General features: G+C 32.1%; 2 protein-coding genes across 2 annotated transcripts; both read left to right on the top strand.

Annotated features, from left to right (window-relative positions):
- Positions 1-14,777: 14,777 nt before the first annotated feature.
- On the top strand, positions 14,778-15,104 carry LOC109152687 (uncharacterized mitochondrial protein AtMg00810-like). The gene has a single exon (XM_019300341.1). The coding sequence runs from the start codon at positions 14,778-14,780 to the stop codon at positions 15,102-15,104; it is 327 nt and encodes a 108-aa protein (XP_019155886.1).
- A 1,361-nt stretch (positions 15,105-16,465) lies between these two features.
- On the top strand, positions 16,466-17,695 carry LOC109152678. The gene has a single exon (XM_019300330.1). The coding sequence runs from the start codon at positions 16,466-16,468 to the stop codon at positions 17,693-17,695; it is 1,230 nt and encodes a 409-aa protein (XP_019155875.1).
- The last annotated feature ends 1,812 nt before the right edge of the window (positions 17,696-19,507 follow it).

Raw genomic sequence — 19,507 nt, 5'->3', positions numbered from 1 at the left:
AATTATAATTAATGAAATTATATTATAGAATTTTCCTATTTTCATTTTAATAAATATTATGCGTATATAAAATGAATTATACAATCATATAAGGAAATGCGTCGGATTAGAGTTTAAATTTATTCATACAAATTTTAGAATTTACATTTTTTTTATAAAACTAATCAAATGTTAATGTTAATAATAATAAGAAGAATTTTAAAATCAGAATTATAAATTAAGTATTAGGGTAATAATTAATCTATATATATTATATATTATATATTATTATTATTATTATTATTATTATTATTATTATTATTATTATTATATAAAAACAAAATCATCCCTTTTCAAAAAAAAACAAAAAAAAAAAAAAAAAAAAAAACAACAAAATCATCCAATTTCATTTTCCCGCCCAAACTTTTGTAGTAAAGGTTATTTGGTAAGTAAATGTCTAATGGAAATTAAAAAAAAAATCTATTAATTGGTAATATTGCATAATTGGTAACATTATGTATGGTATTATATTCTATAATATAATAATATAATTGATAATATTATTGTTCAAGTATAAAAAAAATCCTATATAATAATGTAATAATAAAAAAATAAAAATAAAATAAAAATAATAACAATAACAATAACAATAACAATAACAATAATAATAATAACAATAACAACAAATTTAATAATCCAAACAAAACTATATACAAAATAAATTTAAAATAAATAAATAAATAAATAAAAAAGGAAGAAGACAAAGGTGGCTTCCCTTTGTAAATGATGTGGGATCATTTTGATTCCACATTGAAAATGTTTGGAAAGATGAGCTCTTAAACTCCTCTATATAAGAGGGGCATTTACAAACATATAATTGCTTGCCCATCAATATGGGCAAGTATTGAGAAGTCCAGAGACTTTTTTATTTTTATTTTTTTATTTTTTTTATTTTAGTACTATTAACCTGACAAATTATGCTGTGGATATGTGTCCATCTTGCAATGTAGACACAGTTCAAAAATTGTTCATAATTATTAATATATAATTCAAAAAATTATGAACATATAGTTCTATAATTATGAACATAGTGTTGTGAACATAATTATGAACATATAGTTATGTAATCATGAATATAGAGATTCAATAATTGTGAATATGAAGTTAAAAATTATGCATATATATCTTTATAATTATGAACATATAGTTCAGTAACTATGAATTTAGAGTTCTGTAATTATAAATATAGAGTTCAATACGTACTTATGAATATGAAGTTCAAAAATTATGAATATATAGCTTTATAATAATGAACATATAGTTTAGTAATTATAAACATAGAACTGTGTCCACCTTGCAAGGTGGACACGGTTCCACGACATAACTATTCGATTGACCCTGTAACATGTAAACTTTCTCAACCTATTGAAACCCAACGTGTCAAAAGGCTCTTATTTAAGAAATCTTATCTTAATGGCTTCTTATTTTAGTTTTTTTTTTTAATTTTTTTTTTTTAAATTTATTAGGGGGTTTGAGAAAGATTAACTCAAAATGTATATGAGTTGTTTTAGTTTTTAGTAGTTTGGAGCAAATTGCTAAGTTATTAAATAATATTTTTGGTGTTTTATTTAAATATAAAATGTTAAACAACCGAATTTATTAAAATTTTGACGAATTTGCCAAATAATCAGATTACAACAACAACAACAACAATAATAATAATAATAATCCAAAAAAAAAAAAAACTATATACAAAATAAAATTAAAATTAACCAAAAAAAAAAGACAAAGGCGAGCCACCGGCACCCTTTGTAAATGATGTGGGATCATTTTGATCTCACATTTAAAATGTTTGAAAAGAGAGAGCTCATCTATATAAGAGGAGCAATGAGACTTTTATAAACATAATTGCTTGCCCATCAATGTGGTCAAGTATTGAGAAGTCAAAAGGTTCTTATTTAAGAAGCTTTAACTTTGTCTTCTTATTTTAGTTTTTATTTATTTATTATTTATTATTAGTAGGGGTTGTGGAAGATTAACCCAAAATGTATGTGTTGTATTAGTTTTTAGCTGTTTGGAGCAAATTATTGAGTTATTATATAATATATTTTGATTTTGATATTTTGATGTTTTGATTAAAGTTAAAATGTTAAAATGACGAATTTATTATAATTTTGGCGAATTTATCAATAATCAAATTACAAATAATAATAATAATAATAATAATAATAATAATAATAATAATAATAATAATAATAATAATAATAATAATAATAATAATAATAATAATAATAATAATAATAATAATAATAATAATAATAATAATAATAATAATAATAATAATCCAAACAAAACAATATACAAAATAAAATTAAATTTAAAACTAAAAATAATAAAAAGAAGACAAAAGGGATCTACGGGCTCCATTTGTAAATAATGCTAGATCATTTTGATCCCACATTGAAAATGTTTGGAAAGATGAGTTATTGAGCTCCTCATCCCACATTGAAAATGTTTGGAAAGAGGAGTTCTTGAGCTCCTCTTACAAACATAATTGTTTGACCATCAATGTGGGCAAGTATTGAGAAGTCCAAATGCTCATGTTTTATTTTTGAGTACTATTGACCCGACAAATTATGATGTGAAACTATGTCCACCTTGCATGGTAGACACGGTTCCAAAATTGTTCATAATTATGAATATATAGTTCTATAATTATGAACATATAGTTATGTAATTATGAATATAGAGATTCAATAATTGTGAATATGAAGTTCAAAAATTATGAATATATAACTTTATAATTATGAACGTATAATTAAGTAATTATGAACATATAGTTTTGTAATTGTGAATATAGAGTTCAATAATTATAAATATGAAGTTCAAAGATTATGAATATATAGCTTTATAATTATGAACATATAATTCAGTAATTATTAACATAGAATTGTGTCCACCTTGCAAGGTGGACACGGTTCCACAGCATAACTATTCGATTGACCTGTTACATATAATATATGTTCACCTATTGAAGCCCAACGAGTCAAAAGACTCTTATTTAATAAACCTTATCTTAGTGGCTTCTTATTTTAGTTTTTTTTAAAAAAATTTATTAGGGGGTTTGGGAAAGATTAACCCAAAATGTAGATGTATTGGTTTAGTTTTTAGCAGTTTGGAGCAAATTGCTAAGTTATTAAATAATATGTTTGGTGTTTTGATTAAATATAAAATGTTAAACATTTGAATTTGTTAAAATTTTGTCGAATTTGCCAAATAATCAAATTACAACAACACGACGACGACGACAACAACAACAACAACAACAACAACAATAATAATAATAATAATAATAATAATAATAATAATAATAATAATAATAATAATCCAAATAAAATTAAAATTAACAAAAAAAAAAAAAAAAAAAAAAAGACAAAGGGGAGCCCGTCCCTTTGTAAATGATATGAGATTATTTTGATCCCACATTGAAAATGTTTGAAAAGATAAGCTCTTGAACTCCTCTATATAAGAGGTACAAACATAATTGTTTGTCCATCAATGTCGCAAGTATTGAGAAATTAAAAGGTTCTTATTTAAGAAACCTTAGATTTGTCTTCTTATTTTAGTTTTTATTTATTTATTCATTATTTATTAATTATTAATTATTAGTGGGTTGGGAAAGATTAACCCAAAATGTATGTATTGTTTTAGTTTTTAGCAGTTTAGAGCAAATTATTAAGTTATTAAATAATATTTTTGGTGTTTTGATTAAAGATAAATTGTTAAAATGACGAATTTGTTAAAATTTTGGTGAATTTTTCAATCTCAATTTTTTAAAATTGTCAATAATAATAATAATAATAATAATAATCATCATCATCATCATAATCATCCAAACAAAACGATATACAAAATAAAATTAAAATTAGAAAAATAAGAAGAATGATGTGGGATCATTTTAATCTCATATTGAAAATGTTTGGAAAAATGAGCTCTTGAAAATGTTTACAAACATAATTGCTTGCCATCAATGTGGGCAAGGAGTGAGAAGTCCAAAGTTTTTTTTTTTTTTTTTTTTGTTTAGAAGTAAATGAATATTAAAAATAGAAAGAAAATATTTCAGTAATAATATTTCACATCATGAAGGAGTAAATGCATATTTTTAAAAATAGTAAATGTAAATTAAAAATGGAACGAAAATATTTCATTAATAATATTCTACATCATCAAATTTAAATGTAACGGAAATTAGGTAAAAATATTAATACATCTATATTCTAATTGACTGAAAATAAAAAAAATAATTGACTGAAAATAAATCTAATATTACTAATTGACTGAAAATTTTAAAAGGAAATGAATATTAATAATTGACTGCAAATAAAAAAAATGCTCCATAATTGACTAAAAAAATGACCAGATCATTGCATTTTAATTAAAAATGGAATGAAAATTAAAAATTGGAAAAAAATATTTCAATAATAATATTCTACATTATCAATAGTAAATGCATATTTTAAACAATAGTAAAGGTGAATTAAAAATAAAACGGAAATATTTTAATAATAATATCTACAATTCTACATCATCAATTAAAAATGGAACGAAAATTAGGTAAAAATATCACTACATTTGATATTCTAATTGATTAATTGACTGAAAATAAAAAAGAATAATTAGCTGAAAATGAATCCGATATCACTAATTGATTGAAAATATAAAAGGATAACTAATCGAGTAATATTCTACCATTATATATTTTAATCCAAGTAATCCGTCCTGATGGATTGAAGGTGTTAGCTCTAGACGAAGATGGATAGGATTGTGTTGTCACTACCAATGTCGTCTACAAAGAGGTTCCAATAATGTGTAAATATAATCGGTGATATTAAGTTTTTTTTTTTAAATGAAAAAATTGTTATATATCTGGACAAAAAAATATATCTTCCATACAAATGAATAAGGATACCAATTCATTTTTATAACTGAGTTGTTAGAGAACGAGCACATTTTACTAATTTATGAAAATTCTAAACAATGATAAATAAAATCTTCAAAGTTATAACACCGTATGCGTACATCTAGACATTAGCTATTAATTTGAGCAATTATTTGCACAAATTCAAGCAATGATACCATCAAAATATATAAACGATCCAAACCATATATTTAATTGCACTATATAATATTTGATGTTCTAATTTAAATAATTATATATCGATTCATATATTCTTAATATATTACAACAAATCAATTTCGTGCATCGCACGGGTGCAAATACTAGTATTTGTAATAATATTGTTATGAATATATAAACTTATTGGGTCTCACGCCCTCTTATTCTTGGAGTATTTGAAATGGCCCATTGGCTATAGGGTAAATGTAAATGGAGGAAAGATTTGAATTTGGGAAAGTCCAATGCTATCATCAAGTTTGTGTTATCACCCCACAATTTGATCTATGCTAATTCATCATGATCAAAATACTTAGGGTCCGTTTGCTAACAGAAACTGTTTTCTATTTTTTGTTTTTTATTTTTTTTTTTTTGTTTTCATTCTCTGTTTTCTGTTTAGAAAACTTGTTTACTAACAGAAAATTATTCTGTTTTCTGTTTTCTAATTTTTCAATTTTTACTTAAAATTTAATTTAGATAATATTAATATTTTTGAGCCAATATTTAAAATATTTTTTTTTGAATATATTCATTTGATGATGAATAACATGTATATGGATATATAACTTTACTTCGAATTATAATATATGTGAGATTTCAATATTCGATATTTGGACCGAACTTGTATTATGATGTAACATAATTAAAAATATCCGAATTAATAATTTATTGAGTTCAATCAAAATATAGAACATTATATAGAGTTTAATTCTTAATTTTGATAATGTACCTAATGTCTAACTTTAAAGTGTAAGCAAATAAATTATGTTTAAATAAGTAAAGTAAATAGAAATTATAGAAGATAGTGATAAGTAAAATAAGATGATAATGAATGTAATCATAGTAATGTGGTTATATTGACATATAACTAAATAGATGATGGATGATTTTGTTTTCTATTTCGAAAACAGTTTTTAAGTGTGTTCCTGTTTTCCAGAAATTTTTAAAAATTATTTTCAATTTTCAAAATGAAAAACTGTGTTAGTAAACATGTTTTTTGTTTTCTGTTTTCCAATTTTTGAAAATTTTCAAAAATTTCCAGTTAGTAAACGGCCCTTAACGTTTTACAACTTGGGTTGAAAAGAATTTTGCAAGGAAGCTAATTAAAGCAAAATTTCACAATAGTAGTTTGTCTAATTCATATCACCATTTTTCATTAATGTAGATTTGCAAGAGATAATGAAGGATTTAAGATTTTTTTTCCCAAAAGGTTGAATCTCTAACTCCAATGCGTCTCTCACACCCCGGCCCAATAGAGCATTTGGGACTTGGAAGGATATAAATCACGATAATTCAATGACTCAACATACATGGTCCAAATGTCGGTGACACAAAAAATTTGTCTATTTTAGACATAATCTCACATTGCCAGTAATGGTGAAAATATTCTTATGAAAAGTGAGAAATGAAGCATTATTGATAGGGGAAAAGCTTATAAGATAAGGTTACTGATAATGGTAAAGTTGGTGTAAATATTTTAACAATTTTTGTTTTTTTGAATGCAACAAAATATTCTTATGAAAAGTGAGAAATGAAGCATTATTGATAGGGGAAAAGCTTATAAGATAAGGTTACTGATAATGGTAAAGTTGGTGTAAATATTTTAACAATTTTTGTTTTTTTGAATGCAACTAGCTCTATTACATTGTAGTATCTGTTCATATACTTTCTCAACCTACTGAAACACAAAGAGCTAATAACGCCTCCACGGAGGCTCGAACTCACAACCTTCCAAGTGGAAGTCCAACCCGGGTACCATTGGACCACATAGTCCTGGTAACAAACTAACAATTTTTGTTAGTTTGTATAATTTTCAATATATTTGACTTTGACTTATAATTGTTTTATTTTTACGATTAATGGATGAATATTAGAGGTATTATTTTTGGAGTTTTGGATGCAACTTTTTTTCATTATATTTTATATTGTTAAATATAGCAATTAAAACACTTTATCTAATAATAATAATAATAATAATAATAATAATAATAATAATAATAATAATAATAATAATAATAATAATGTATAGATTAAATACTTCATTATTTTCTCATATTTAATTTGTGGTCTTAAGCAACCTGTTAATTAATAGACCATTCTCAAATCTCAATGCCTCCCTAACTGAATAAATCATTCCCTAAACTTCTGCTATTAGATGGACCAACCCAACAATTCCACCAACATGGTAGAATTATATTGAACCACCAAAGCTATAAAGGAAATTAAATGAACATGTTGCATGTCATGGCCGCGCCAATGCCACTAAAATAGTGATATGTTACTACCCAACCTTAAAATTAAAGAACTTAATTAATTGTATGATATTTTAAAACCTTAAGTCATAGATTTTGATCCAAGCTATTTCATCTAAGTCAAGTAATATAATGTCTCAATCAGGGACGGAGCCAAAAGGGACATTGGAGGCAGCTGTCCCCTCACCCCACCCACATCCCATATATAATCTTTGTATGTATATATAGTACAAGTTTTAGTATTAATATATAAAAAAAAAACTATTAAATGTTAATAAGAAATGAGTTAGACTACGGATCCCATACTATCCCCCAAAAATGAAAATCCATGACCCCAATTGCGACGGGAATACCGTTTAGTGTAAAGGTCAAGGGTTCGAATCCTTTAGCATCAACACAGTCACGTTTCTTTTATATTAATAATGAGATGTGTAATTTATAATGTGTTTTCTATTCAAATTATTTTATCAAATTAATTATGTTTCATATTTTGTTATGAATATTTTTATAATGTTTCGATGTGTTTTATTTTTCTCCCATATCCAACAATATTTATAACTATATTTCTTAGGTAATTTATTTATTTATTTTTTAAATAATCTCTTTTGTTTTAATGTTTCGCCTTTACTGGAAAAAATTTCTGAATCCGTCCGTACTTCTTCGCCCCCCTCAACTGAATTTTTGGCTCCGTCCCTGGTCTCAATATGCACTATGAGACATATTGAAACAATAATGATCAATCAAAATTGAATATTTAGAGAGCTTCTTACTTGCCATAATTTGGTTGTTGACATCCCTACCAACAACGGTGAGAATCTCTCCCTTCGACTTACCCTTCAAGAAACACACATTCAACTCAATGATCTTCTTACAACCTCCTAAAACCCCTCTCTTTACTGATCCATAACAAACATAGATTCTTTGGAAATAACATGGAGCGTCAGGAACAACTCTTTCTATTTTAATAACAATCGTTATGCTGTGCATCCGTATGCACCGTGCATGGTGCATACGGATGCAAAAATGACGTCGTTTTGACGTTTAACTTTAAAAAAAAAATCTGAATTGCATAACTACACATCCATAATTTCATAATTATACATCCAGAATTACATAACTACACATCCATACGAGCTCGCGTGCGCCGGCACCTGCGGACACGAATGTCGTCCGAAAATTGGCGCGGGGGGAGGGTGCAAATCAAAATCCAACTAGAAGAGATCGAAATTACAAACAAAAAATCTCAACTTGCACTTTTTTTAAAAAAAAAAAAAAATCAAACAATCCTCATTCTTATACACTTTATCAAAATACTATGGCGAACATGCTAAAATATTCCCAAAGCATTTAATGTGATAAATATTCAAAATACTACTTACACCAAAGTATATTCAAAATATACACTTAAAACATGGGTTTCGTGTTAGATCTAAATAATCTAACATTACTGAAGAATAATGTTGGTTTGACGGCTTAGGGCAACTGATCGGCGGGCCAACACTACCGTGAAATACTAGGTTGATAAAGTGAAGTGATTGATGCTGAAAAATGGGTAGAGTAACGAGATGTTATTAAAGAATTCGACCCCCTTACAAGGTGATCTTAGGGGGTATTTATACAAGGAGATAGATCGTCTATAAGGTAAATAGGGCAATAGAATAACTAAATTAGCTTAGGAAGCTACCATAATTAATGTGCTAACTGCTTAAACTAAAAAAGGAAAGCTATTTGTTGTACAAGGAAAGGAATCCCCGCAAGATCTGCCATTAACTGTCTCTGGACTCGGTCGGGGACGCACCGACTGCTTGGCTTGGTAGCCCGGCTATGGAGGCTAGGACACCCAGACAAGGACACTCCAACCACTGAGCTTGGTTGCCCATCTGAGCCCTTTTAGAGAGCTCAGTCGGGAATGCACTGATTACCGAGCCTGGTCGCCCATCTGAGCCAGCCAGGTACCCTGACCGGAGGCATACCCGCTTAGCGACCTAGTCTCCTAGGTGCTTGCGTTGCTGGGGCTACGAGAGAGGCCCTTTCTCCTGAATTATCAAGTGTCCTTCTGTGGGGATTTTGGTTTGATTTTTGTATTTGGGGATGTTGATTTCTAATTTAGGGATTTTTGTTTAAGTTTAGATCCATGTAACACAATGATATATTAAAATAAATCCAAACAAAAATCCACATATAGTTTATCTACATCCAACTCAGCATTCACCAAGAGAATGTGTTAAAAATGCTAGGTGGAAAAAATATTGAGAATATAAGTGTCTAGTTGGAGCATATTTTAATACATGGTACCAGCTAAACAATCTTGGTTAGTACATGGGTCTATTTGACAATTTTTCTTAAGTTTAAAGGAGTAAATTTATCTTTTACAGGGCGTTTGGTTGGAGAGGGGGAATTACATGGAAAGGAATTGCAATTCCATGGGAGATGAATTACTGAGAATAAAGTGAGAATTTAAATTCCAGTGTTTGGTTTACAGGAACAGAATTATTAGAAATTTCAATTTCAATGTTTGGTATACATGGGAATTAAAAGGGAATAAGTAGTATACAATCAAAAATGTCCATTATTGTTGTTAGACATTAATTTTAGGTTAAAAAAGGAAACAGTAATTTTGACTCATCAGTCATCACTATCTTTTTTTCTTCCTAAAATCACAAGAATTAAAATCCCAGAGGGGGGACATGGGATTTTAATTCCATGAAAATGGGGGAATTTCAATTCCATGGAATTGCAATTCCTTTTAACCAAACAAGGGAATTTGGTAGCCTTTGAAATTAGGTGAGAATTAAGTGAGAAGGGAATTTAAATTCCATTCAACCAAACGCCCTATTAGTTAGTGGCTATTGTGACTGTCACATTTAGTTATATTCTTTTAATTTTGCATCATTACATTCATCGACTTTTATTTGCTTGCCACAATTAATATTTCGTTTAAATTTATGTCATTCTACCATTTAATTAATAAAGATGACTAACATGTAATTTCATTATTTAAGCCTCTTGCCTCGACAAGTAATTTTATTAGCTCTCGTAAACTCTTTTTAATTTAATAGTGAAATGCATGGTATCCCTCTTTATTAAAAAGTAAAATGGTAGAAATTTAAACGGATGATTAATTGTGACAAACAAATGAAAGTCAATAATATAATGGAAGCATAATTAAAAGTGCATACTTAAATATGAAAATTGTTGACTTGAAACGAATTGTCAAATTCAAGACAAAAAGGGAATTCTAAATCTAGCAAGAATTAGGAATTATATTTCTAATCTAAATAGGAATAGTAACCCTATTCCTATCCCTTCTATAACTCTCGGCCTATATAAGAAGCATCTCAACAACTCTTCTATTCAAGCTTTCAACACCTAATTGTGAGCACGAGAGTCATTGAGAATAGATACCTAAATCCCCTTGAAAAGTAGTACAAGTGTTTAGATCACAATAGTTTGATAGGAAATCATATTGTGTAATCCCCATTCCCTAAACTAAGTGTACTTTGAATATTGAGCTTTTAGTGGATTTAGGCAGATTCTCAATTTGAGAAGTGCCTCGCAGATTAGGGTTGTTTGCCCGAACTGCGTTATAAATTAATTGTGTTACAAACGTCCATATTTATTTTCAATTCGTATCAGAGCAGGTCTGTTCAAGTTACTAGCAGGATCCAAATGGAATTTCCCAAAGAAGGACTTTCAAACAATAGACCACCAGCCCTACTTGGCACAAACTTCTCCTACTGGAAAGCACGAATGTAGATATACACTTTAGCACGAGGAGAAGGTGTCTGGAATGCAATAGAAAACGAATGGAAAACTCCAGTTGATGACAAAGGAAATAGAAAACCTAGAATTGACTGGAGTGAAGAAGAGAAAACTGAATATGACTTCAACTCGAAGGCAATGAATGCAATATATGGAGCAGTGAGCGAAGATACATTCAAACTGATTGCCACTACTCGCATAGCCAAAACCGCATGGAGTATATTATGCGAGCATCATGAGGGAAACACATCTGTTAGACAATCCAAGCTACAGATGATTCAAACAGAATTTGAAAATCTGAAAATGGAAGAAGAAGAAAGCATCACACAATTCAGTGCCAGAGTTTTGAGTATTTCTGGAGATGCATTCAATCTAGGGGAACATATACCTGAACATAGAATCGTCAAGAAGGTACTACGCTCACTACCTGGAAGATTCTTAATAAAAGTCACTGCAATTCAAGAAAACAAAGATCTGAATACATACAAACTTAGTGATCTAATGGGAAACCTTCAAACCTATGAGCTTGAGATGCTGCAAAATCAGAAAAACAATGGCAAAGGAATAGCACTACAATCCAAACAAGAAGAAAACTCAGAAACAGATTCTAAAACCATGGAACAGTCAATTGCACTATTGACAAAGAATTTCAACCGAGTCCTCAAAAAATTCAACAAATTCAGAAATAAAAATTCCTCGAATAGCCAAGGAAATTCTATAGTCAATAAAAAATCATCCAATACAAAACGAAGGGACAGATCAAATACTGAAGGAATACAATGCTATGAGTGCAAAGGGTTTGGACACATCCAATCAGAATGTGCCACATACTTGAAAAGGAAAAACAAGACATGCATAACAACCCTGAGTGATGACTCAGATAGTGAAGAAGACATCAACACAAATTTCGTAGCCTTCACCGCAAGTCATGAAATCAACAATAACGATGACATGCAAGAACAACTAGAGGCATATACTCAACTAAATGCCAAGTGGGAACAGATCATCAAAGTAAATCTAGAAATCATGGAAGAAAATCAATTTTTAAAGGATGAAAATGACCGGGGAGAAAAACGATAAAAAGAAGCTCAAGACGAATTATTAAACTTCAAAAACAGAGAAGCTAAACTGCTACAAGAAATTAAGGAGCTTACCGAAACCCAGGACTCCAAACACAGACACCAGTGAAAGTCACCAAACCGAGATACAGGAAGTGTCGCAACACCGCTTTCAACATCGAAGAAGAATAAGATGCTACTACTATCATAAACTGGGGCACATCAAAGCACACTGCTACAAAAGATAGAATGATCTTTATTACAGGCAAAACAAGCGAGTTTGGCCAACACGCAACAGAAATAATAGCAAGAAAATCTGGGTAAGAAAAGATCAAAATGTTGCATATACCTCCAAGACATACAAAGAACAAGATATATGGTATTTTGACAGCGGATGCTCTAGACATATGACTGGAAATCCAGAAAATTTAGACAACATACAATATAAAAATGAAGGATATGTTACCTTTGGAGATGGAGGAAAAGGGAGAATCATCGCAAGCGGAACTTTGAACGTACATGGGCTACCAAAACTATCAAAGGTCTTCTTAGTACAAGGATTAAAAACTAACTTGATTAGCATAAGCCAACTATGTGAAGATGAACTTAAAGTGGAATTTTCAAAGGACAGCTGCAATGTTCTCAACCAAAACCATGAATGTGTTATGATCGGGAGAAAACCCACAAATAAATGCTACACATGGGACGGTGACCTAACCTGCTTACGGACAACCGTCAATCAAACACAATTATGGCACCAATGGATGGGGTACATAAACTTTCATGACATGAAAAAGGGTTTAAAGAAGGGAATCTACCGAGGAGTTCCAACACTCGACATAGATGAAAACAAAAAATGTGATACATGCCTTGAAAACAAAATCACACGAACAACCCACAAGAAAACCTCGGGAATACATACTTCTAGAATCCTAGAATTACTTCACATGGACCTATTCGGGCCAACTCAGACAGAAAACATAGGAGGGAAGAGATATGTCTATGTAACAATCGATGACTACTCACGATTCACATTGGTAAACTTTCTTAGAGAAAAATCCGAAGCATTCACAATATTCAAAACCCTCATTATCAAAATCCAGAATGAAAAGAATGGAAGAATAGAGAAAATCATTCGTCTAAGAAATGATTATGGAAGGGAGTTCGAGAACTCAAAATTCAAAGAATACTGCACAGAAAATGGGATTCATCATGAGTTCTCCGCACCAAAGACGCCCCAACAGAATGGAGTAATCGAACGGAAGAATCGAACTATCCAAGAAATGGCAAGTGCTCTCTTAAATCACAAGAGACTTCCATCCAAGTTTTGGGCAGAAGCAGTTAATACAGCATGCTACTTGATAAATCGAGTATTTATACGAAAAGAAACCAACATGACACCATATCAAATCTGGAAATGAAAAACACCAAATTTAAAACACACACATGTGTTTGGCAGTAAATGCTATATACTAAAAGATAGAGAACCATTGGGAAAGTTTGACATCAAAGGAGATGCAGGAATTTTCCTAAGATACTCCTCAAACAGCAGGGCTTATCGAGTATTTAATCTTAGAACAAACACTGTCATGGAATCATAAATGTTGTTGTCAATGACTCAACATCAGAAGATCCCTCCACCAATGATGAAGAGGTAACTGTTGTTGAAACAACAGTTCCAACACAACCAGATCAGAAATCTGAAACAGAAACAACAGAGAAAGAAGAAGCAGAAGATCTTGAGGAAATTGAGGAAACCCTCACAACTGATGAGATGAGAATACAGAAAAATCATCCAGTAGAAAACATTATAGGAGGACTCAATGAAGGAATCAAAACTAGAGGAAAGAAACGAGACTATCGAAAAATGGAAGAAGGAGACTACGACTACTGCTACACCTCAAAAATAGAACCCAAAAACATCACGGAAGCTTTAAGGGATGAATTTTGGGTGGAAGCTATGCACGAAGAGTTACATCAATTTGAAAGAAACAATGTCTGGGAGTTAGTCTCTAAACCAGAAAACGCCAATATCATAGGGACAAAATGGATCTACAAGAATAAAACAGATGAATAAGGAAACATTATACGAAACAAAGCCCGACTAGTAGCACAAGGATACACCCAGGTTGAAGGAACAGATTTTGAGGAAACATTTGCCCCAGTAGCCAGAATAGAATCAATCCGACTTCTCATAGCAATAGCCTGCATACTCAAGATAAAGCTATACCAAATGGACGTGAAAACGGCTTTCTTAAACGGAAACTTAAAGGAAGAAGTCTATGTTGCTCACCAAAAGGATTTGAGGATACTCATCTTCCACAAAATGTATTCAAACTCAACAAAGCCCTATATGGACTAAAACAAGCACCACGTGCCTGGTATGAACGTCTCACTGAATTCCTAATAAAAAAGGGTTACAAGAGAGGAAGCGTGGATAAAACCCTATTTGTCAAACACTATGGACAAAACATTGTCATCGCACAAATCTATGTCGATGACATAGTCTTTGGATCAACACTCGAGAACTACAAAGATCAGTTCATCGCTAACATGGAAGGAGAATTTGAAATGAGCATGGTAGGAGAATTAAACTACTTCCTTGGTCTACAAATCAAACAACAAGACAATGGAATCTTTATATCACAAAGCAAATATGCCAAAAATCTCGTTAAAAGATTCGGTCAAGAAGAAAGCAAAATTGTCAGAACACCTGTTCCAACAACAGAAAGGATATCAAAAGATTCAGAAGGAAAACCAGTTGAACAAACTCTATATCGAAACATGATAGGAGGATTGTTATACTTAACTGCAAGCAGACCAGATCTAAGCTTTGCAGTAGGAATTTGTGCAAGATACCAAGCCAACCCAACTGAGTAACATTTAAAAGCAGTAAAAAGAATTATCAAATACGTGAAAGGAACTTCTAACCTAGGAATATGGTATTCATTCGACACCAATCATCATCTATCAGCCTACTGCGATGCTGATTGGGCAGGAAACATAGATGACAGGAAAAACACCTCAGGAGGATGTTTCTACCTAGGTACGAATTTAGTATCATGGATCAGCAAGAAACAAAGCTCTATATCTCTATCAACAGCAGAAGCTGAATATATTGCAGTAGGAAGTTGTGCACAATTACTGTGGATGAAACAAATGCTAGAAGACTATGGAATGCATCAGTCAACTATGATCATTCACTGCGATAATAAAAGTGCAATAGATATTTCAAAAAATCCAGTACAAAATTCAAGAACAAAACATATTGACATTAGGCATCACTTCATAAGAGAACTAGTAGAAGATGAAATCATCAGTCTCACTCATATCAGTACAGAAAAACAACTGGCAGACATCTTAACAAAAGCACTTGACGGAAATAGATACACAAAATTAAGGGCCGAAATAGGCTTATGTAGTCTATTAATCACTTAATTTAAAAGGCACATGGGTCGTGTCTACAAAAAAAAAGGGGAACAAATAAGTCAAGCCCACTATCATCCCTAATATGTCAAGTTGTAAAGGAAGCCCATATCAATGCCCAAAACCCGAATCCATCATCTCAAATATTTCCCAAATCAAAAAACAGAGTCATCATCTTCACCCGAAACCATTCATCGTCTACCCGAAAAACCGTCACTCACCCCCACACTCAACAAAGACAACAATGGTGAGAACCAGGAATCAGAGGATGGGAAAGATACCTCGAAGAGGGGTCACTGGTAGCACGTCTCAGTACACCGGCACCGGAGAATCCTCGAACCCAATGTGTGTCGAAGAAGAAAGCCCTCCTACTGTAGCAACGAATCCAGTCCCAATCTCAAGAGTCCCCTTCGGCGAGCCTCAAGAACAGAGCAACATCTCACCAGGTAACCCGAATCTTCCTCTAGTTAGCAATGATGAACAGCCCGATAGTATGCCCATTGCGGCTGACCTTGGGGACAATCGAATCGTTGACCCAAACGATCTAGTAATGCAACTGAGATTTGCCATAAATCGCGGCTGGGAACCCGATTTATCATCCTATGTTAGCTCCGAAGAAGAGATGAATCCGAGGGAGCCTGAAATAGAGGAACACGAAGAACCTCTAAACCGAGAGGCAAATCGTTCACCCAGCCCTCAAAACGAAGAACATACCTCAACTATTGAATCCCCAATTCCAATTTCTCGGGTCAACATGAACCCTAGAAAAAAGGAAGAAAACTGACCCGTTTGAAGGAGCTGATCCTAGAGCCAAAATGCCAAACGATTTTCCAATACGGGTAGGACCTCCTCAACGAAAGCCAAACATTCCACCTAAACCCTCAACAACCAAGAAATCAAGAAAGATAGTAACAGAGGATAAACAGAATTGGTTACCAAATGAAGAAGATGAAAACTCTGGTGGTGAAAGAGTAAGAACCCGAGCCCAAAAGAAGTCTCAACTATCTGCCAGAAAGGAGGGAAAACGAAAGATGAAAACATCAACCAAAGTGGTTAGACCATCTGCCAAGGAAAAGGGAAAACAGAAAGTAGTTAATGATGGTGACATGTCAAACATACCTAAACCCCACAGTACAACCTTTTTAAGAAAGGAATCCGTAAGCTTGTGGAAAAGAATAGTGGAGAAAAAGGTCATTAGCCAAAAATTGCTTATCATAGATAGGCTAGACAGTTCAGAACACATTCAGGAAGTTCTAATCACAAACCAACTTTTGGGAACAGTGACCAATGTTGAGCCCTATGATGAACAAGTGATACAAGAGTTTTATTGCAACCTAACAAAAACCACCTCTGTACCTAGCAGCCCTATGTATGGAAATATATACTTAAGAGGGAAGTTCTATGATTTCAGACCAGACACTATCAACAGCTACCTAGGGACACCTGAAGCTGAACAAAACATGGAAATAAGCAGTGAGCAAGTTGCACAGGAACTTACAGCTGGAAATGTTAAGTTTGAAAAGAACAAAATCAAAGCAGCTTCCTTAACAAGCAAGTATGCCATCCTCCAGAAAATTGCTCTTTCCAACTGGATGCCTTCATTACATGAATCCACTGTAAAGTGGACCTTAGCAGAACTGCTGTACAAGATAGGGAAAGGGATTAAGATCAACATGGGTAGCATCATACATTCACAAATCACAAACCTAGCAGAAGACACAAAATCCAACACCTCCCTGATTTTTCCAAACCTCATCTTTGCCATCCTGACAAAACAAGGTCTCAAAACTCATGGGCCAAAGACCATGGTAAAAAACATCAACACTACAGTAAAACTGAGGAAGGGAAACCATCAAAATGATCTAAAGACCTTTGCTCCAAAGGACAATCCACTTGATTCCAAGACACTAATAAACTACTTTGAGGGAAGATTGACAGAGTTGGAACACTCAGAAAAACAACTCCTAAGAAAACACATGGACATCAAGGAAGAAAAAGCAGAGATAGCTGAATGGCTGGCAATCCTAAAAGCAGAAAATGAATAAGATCAAAAAGAAAATCAAGGATCTGAAGAAGAAAGCCAGGAGCATCCTCAAGAGAAGGGTGTTGAAAACCCTGTTAAAACATCAGAATCAGAAGATGAAACTTAACCTTTTAGCAAAAAAGGGGGAGAAGAAGACAGTTTAAACAATTTTGTGTGGCACAAATGTTTTTATATTTTTTTGTAACAGGTAGACCAGGCAGAAAAGTGAAGAAACAACATTTTTTTTGAAAGCCAGCACATGTGGACTCTGATGACCTGCAGACCAGGCAGAAAAGTAAAGAAGCAGCACTTTTATTTTGAAGCCAGCACATGTGGACTCTAATGACATGTGTGTCATTTAAAACTACTTTCTATATTTGCTATGGTAACCTAGAAAGACTGTAAATACCATTATCTGGTATATATATAATTTTTGCATATAGGGCCAACAACTGTTAGGTCCATATTACACACTGGTACCAGTTTCCAGTCTATGCCAGTTTCCAGTCCAGCTCTTGTGTAATTCTGATGACAAGATCAAGAAAGGTTCCACAAATTAAGGGGGAGATTATCAAGAAAGGTTCCACAAATTAAGGGGGAGACAACCACACGTGTCATACCTTGAAGAATCAAGATGAATCAAGGTTTTTGCTAAAATTTGACAAAGGGGGAGAATGTTGACTTGAAACGAATTGTCAAATTCAAGACAAAAAGGGAATTCTAAATCTAGCAAGAATTAGGAATTATATTCCTAATCTAAATAAGAATAGTAACCCTATTCCTATCTCTTCTATAACTCTCGGCCTATATAAGAAGCAACTCCACAACTCTTCTATTCAAGCTTTCAACACCTAACTGTGAGCACGAGAGTCATTGAGAATAGATACCCAAATCCCCTTGAAAAGTAGTACAAGTGTTTAGGTCACAATAATTTGATAGGAAATCATATTGTGTAATCCCCGTTCCCTAAACTAAGTGTACTTTGAATATTGAGCTTTTAGTGGATTTAGGCAGATTCTTAATTTGAGAAGTGCCTCGCAGATTAGGATTGTTTGCCCGAACTGCGTTATAAATTAATTTTGTTACAAACGTCCATATTTATTTTCAAAAATGTCATAGTAGTTGATGACTAAAAGTGAAATTACTTAATTTTTATTGAAAGAAAAATCACGTATTATTAACTTAATAAATGTTGAATACAAAGCGGAGGGGTATCAATCCAAGTATGTCGGTCAAATTGAGAGCCAGTTTGCCAGGGTATGGGCCAGCTAGTTTGCTGAGCAAGGGGTAAAATGACAAATAGAATTATGAAATAAACTAAGTAACTTATTACATTGCTCTAAAATAGGACCGGTGTATGTATGAAAGGTCATTTTTACGTATTGGGATGGCCTCAACAATGTTACAGCAGTGTGATTTCAAACAAATCTTGGTATAATTCATGTCTTTAAGTCAGGAGGGGGTCTCACGACAAGTCATGACCTCTGCTCGATAAGGGTCTTGACTACAGATGATTGATCCACTGGTTACCGCTATAAAAATTACTGTCTCCTTCAAGAAGTATTGCTCCAAACCCCACCATACTTTATTTAATTTTTATTAATGACATTTAAAGATAATATTTAAAAACTTGTGGGGTAAATCTACTGCTTAAAATACTTAAACCGCGTGACACAACTCCCACATTGCATCATGTTGACCTCCTTGATCATTATTCATGAACCGAGCTGAAGCTATTGACCAATTAGGCTGTACTTAATAATTAATTAATGCCTTCAACAACTTCTCCAATTTCATTCATACTTCATCATCTTTTATGACCAGAAAACTTGGA

The sequence above is a fragment of the Ipomoea nil genome, unplaced genomic scaffold (assembly GCF_001879475.1).
Source record: "Ipomoea nil cultivar Tokyo-kokei standard unplaced genomic scaffold, Asagao_1.1 scaffold0268, whole genome shotgun sequence".
NCBI classification, from domain to species: Eukaryota; Viridiplantae; Streptophyta; class Magnoliopsida; order Solanales; family Convolvulaceae; genus Ipomoea; species Ipomoea nil.
Note: the sequence above shows the minus strand (reverse complement) of the source record. Positions and strands in the feature narration are given on the sequence as shown.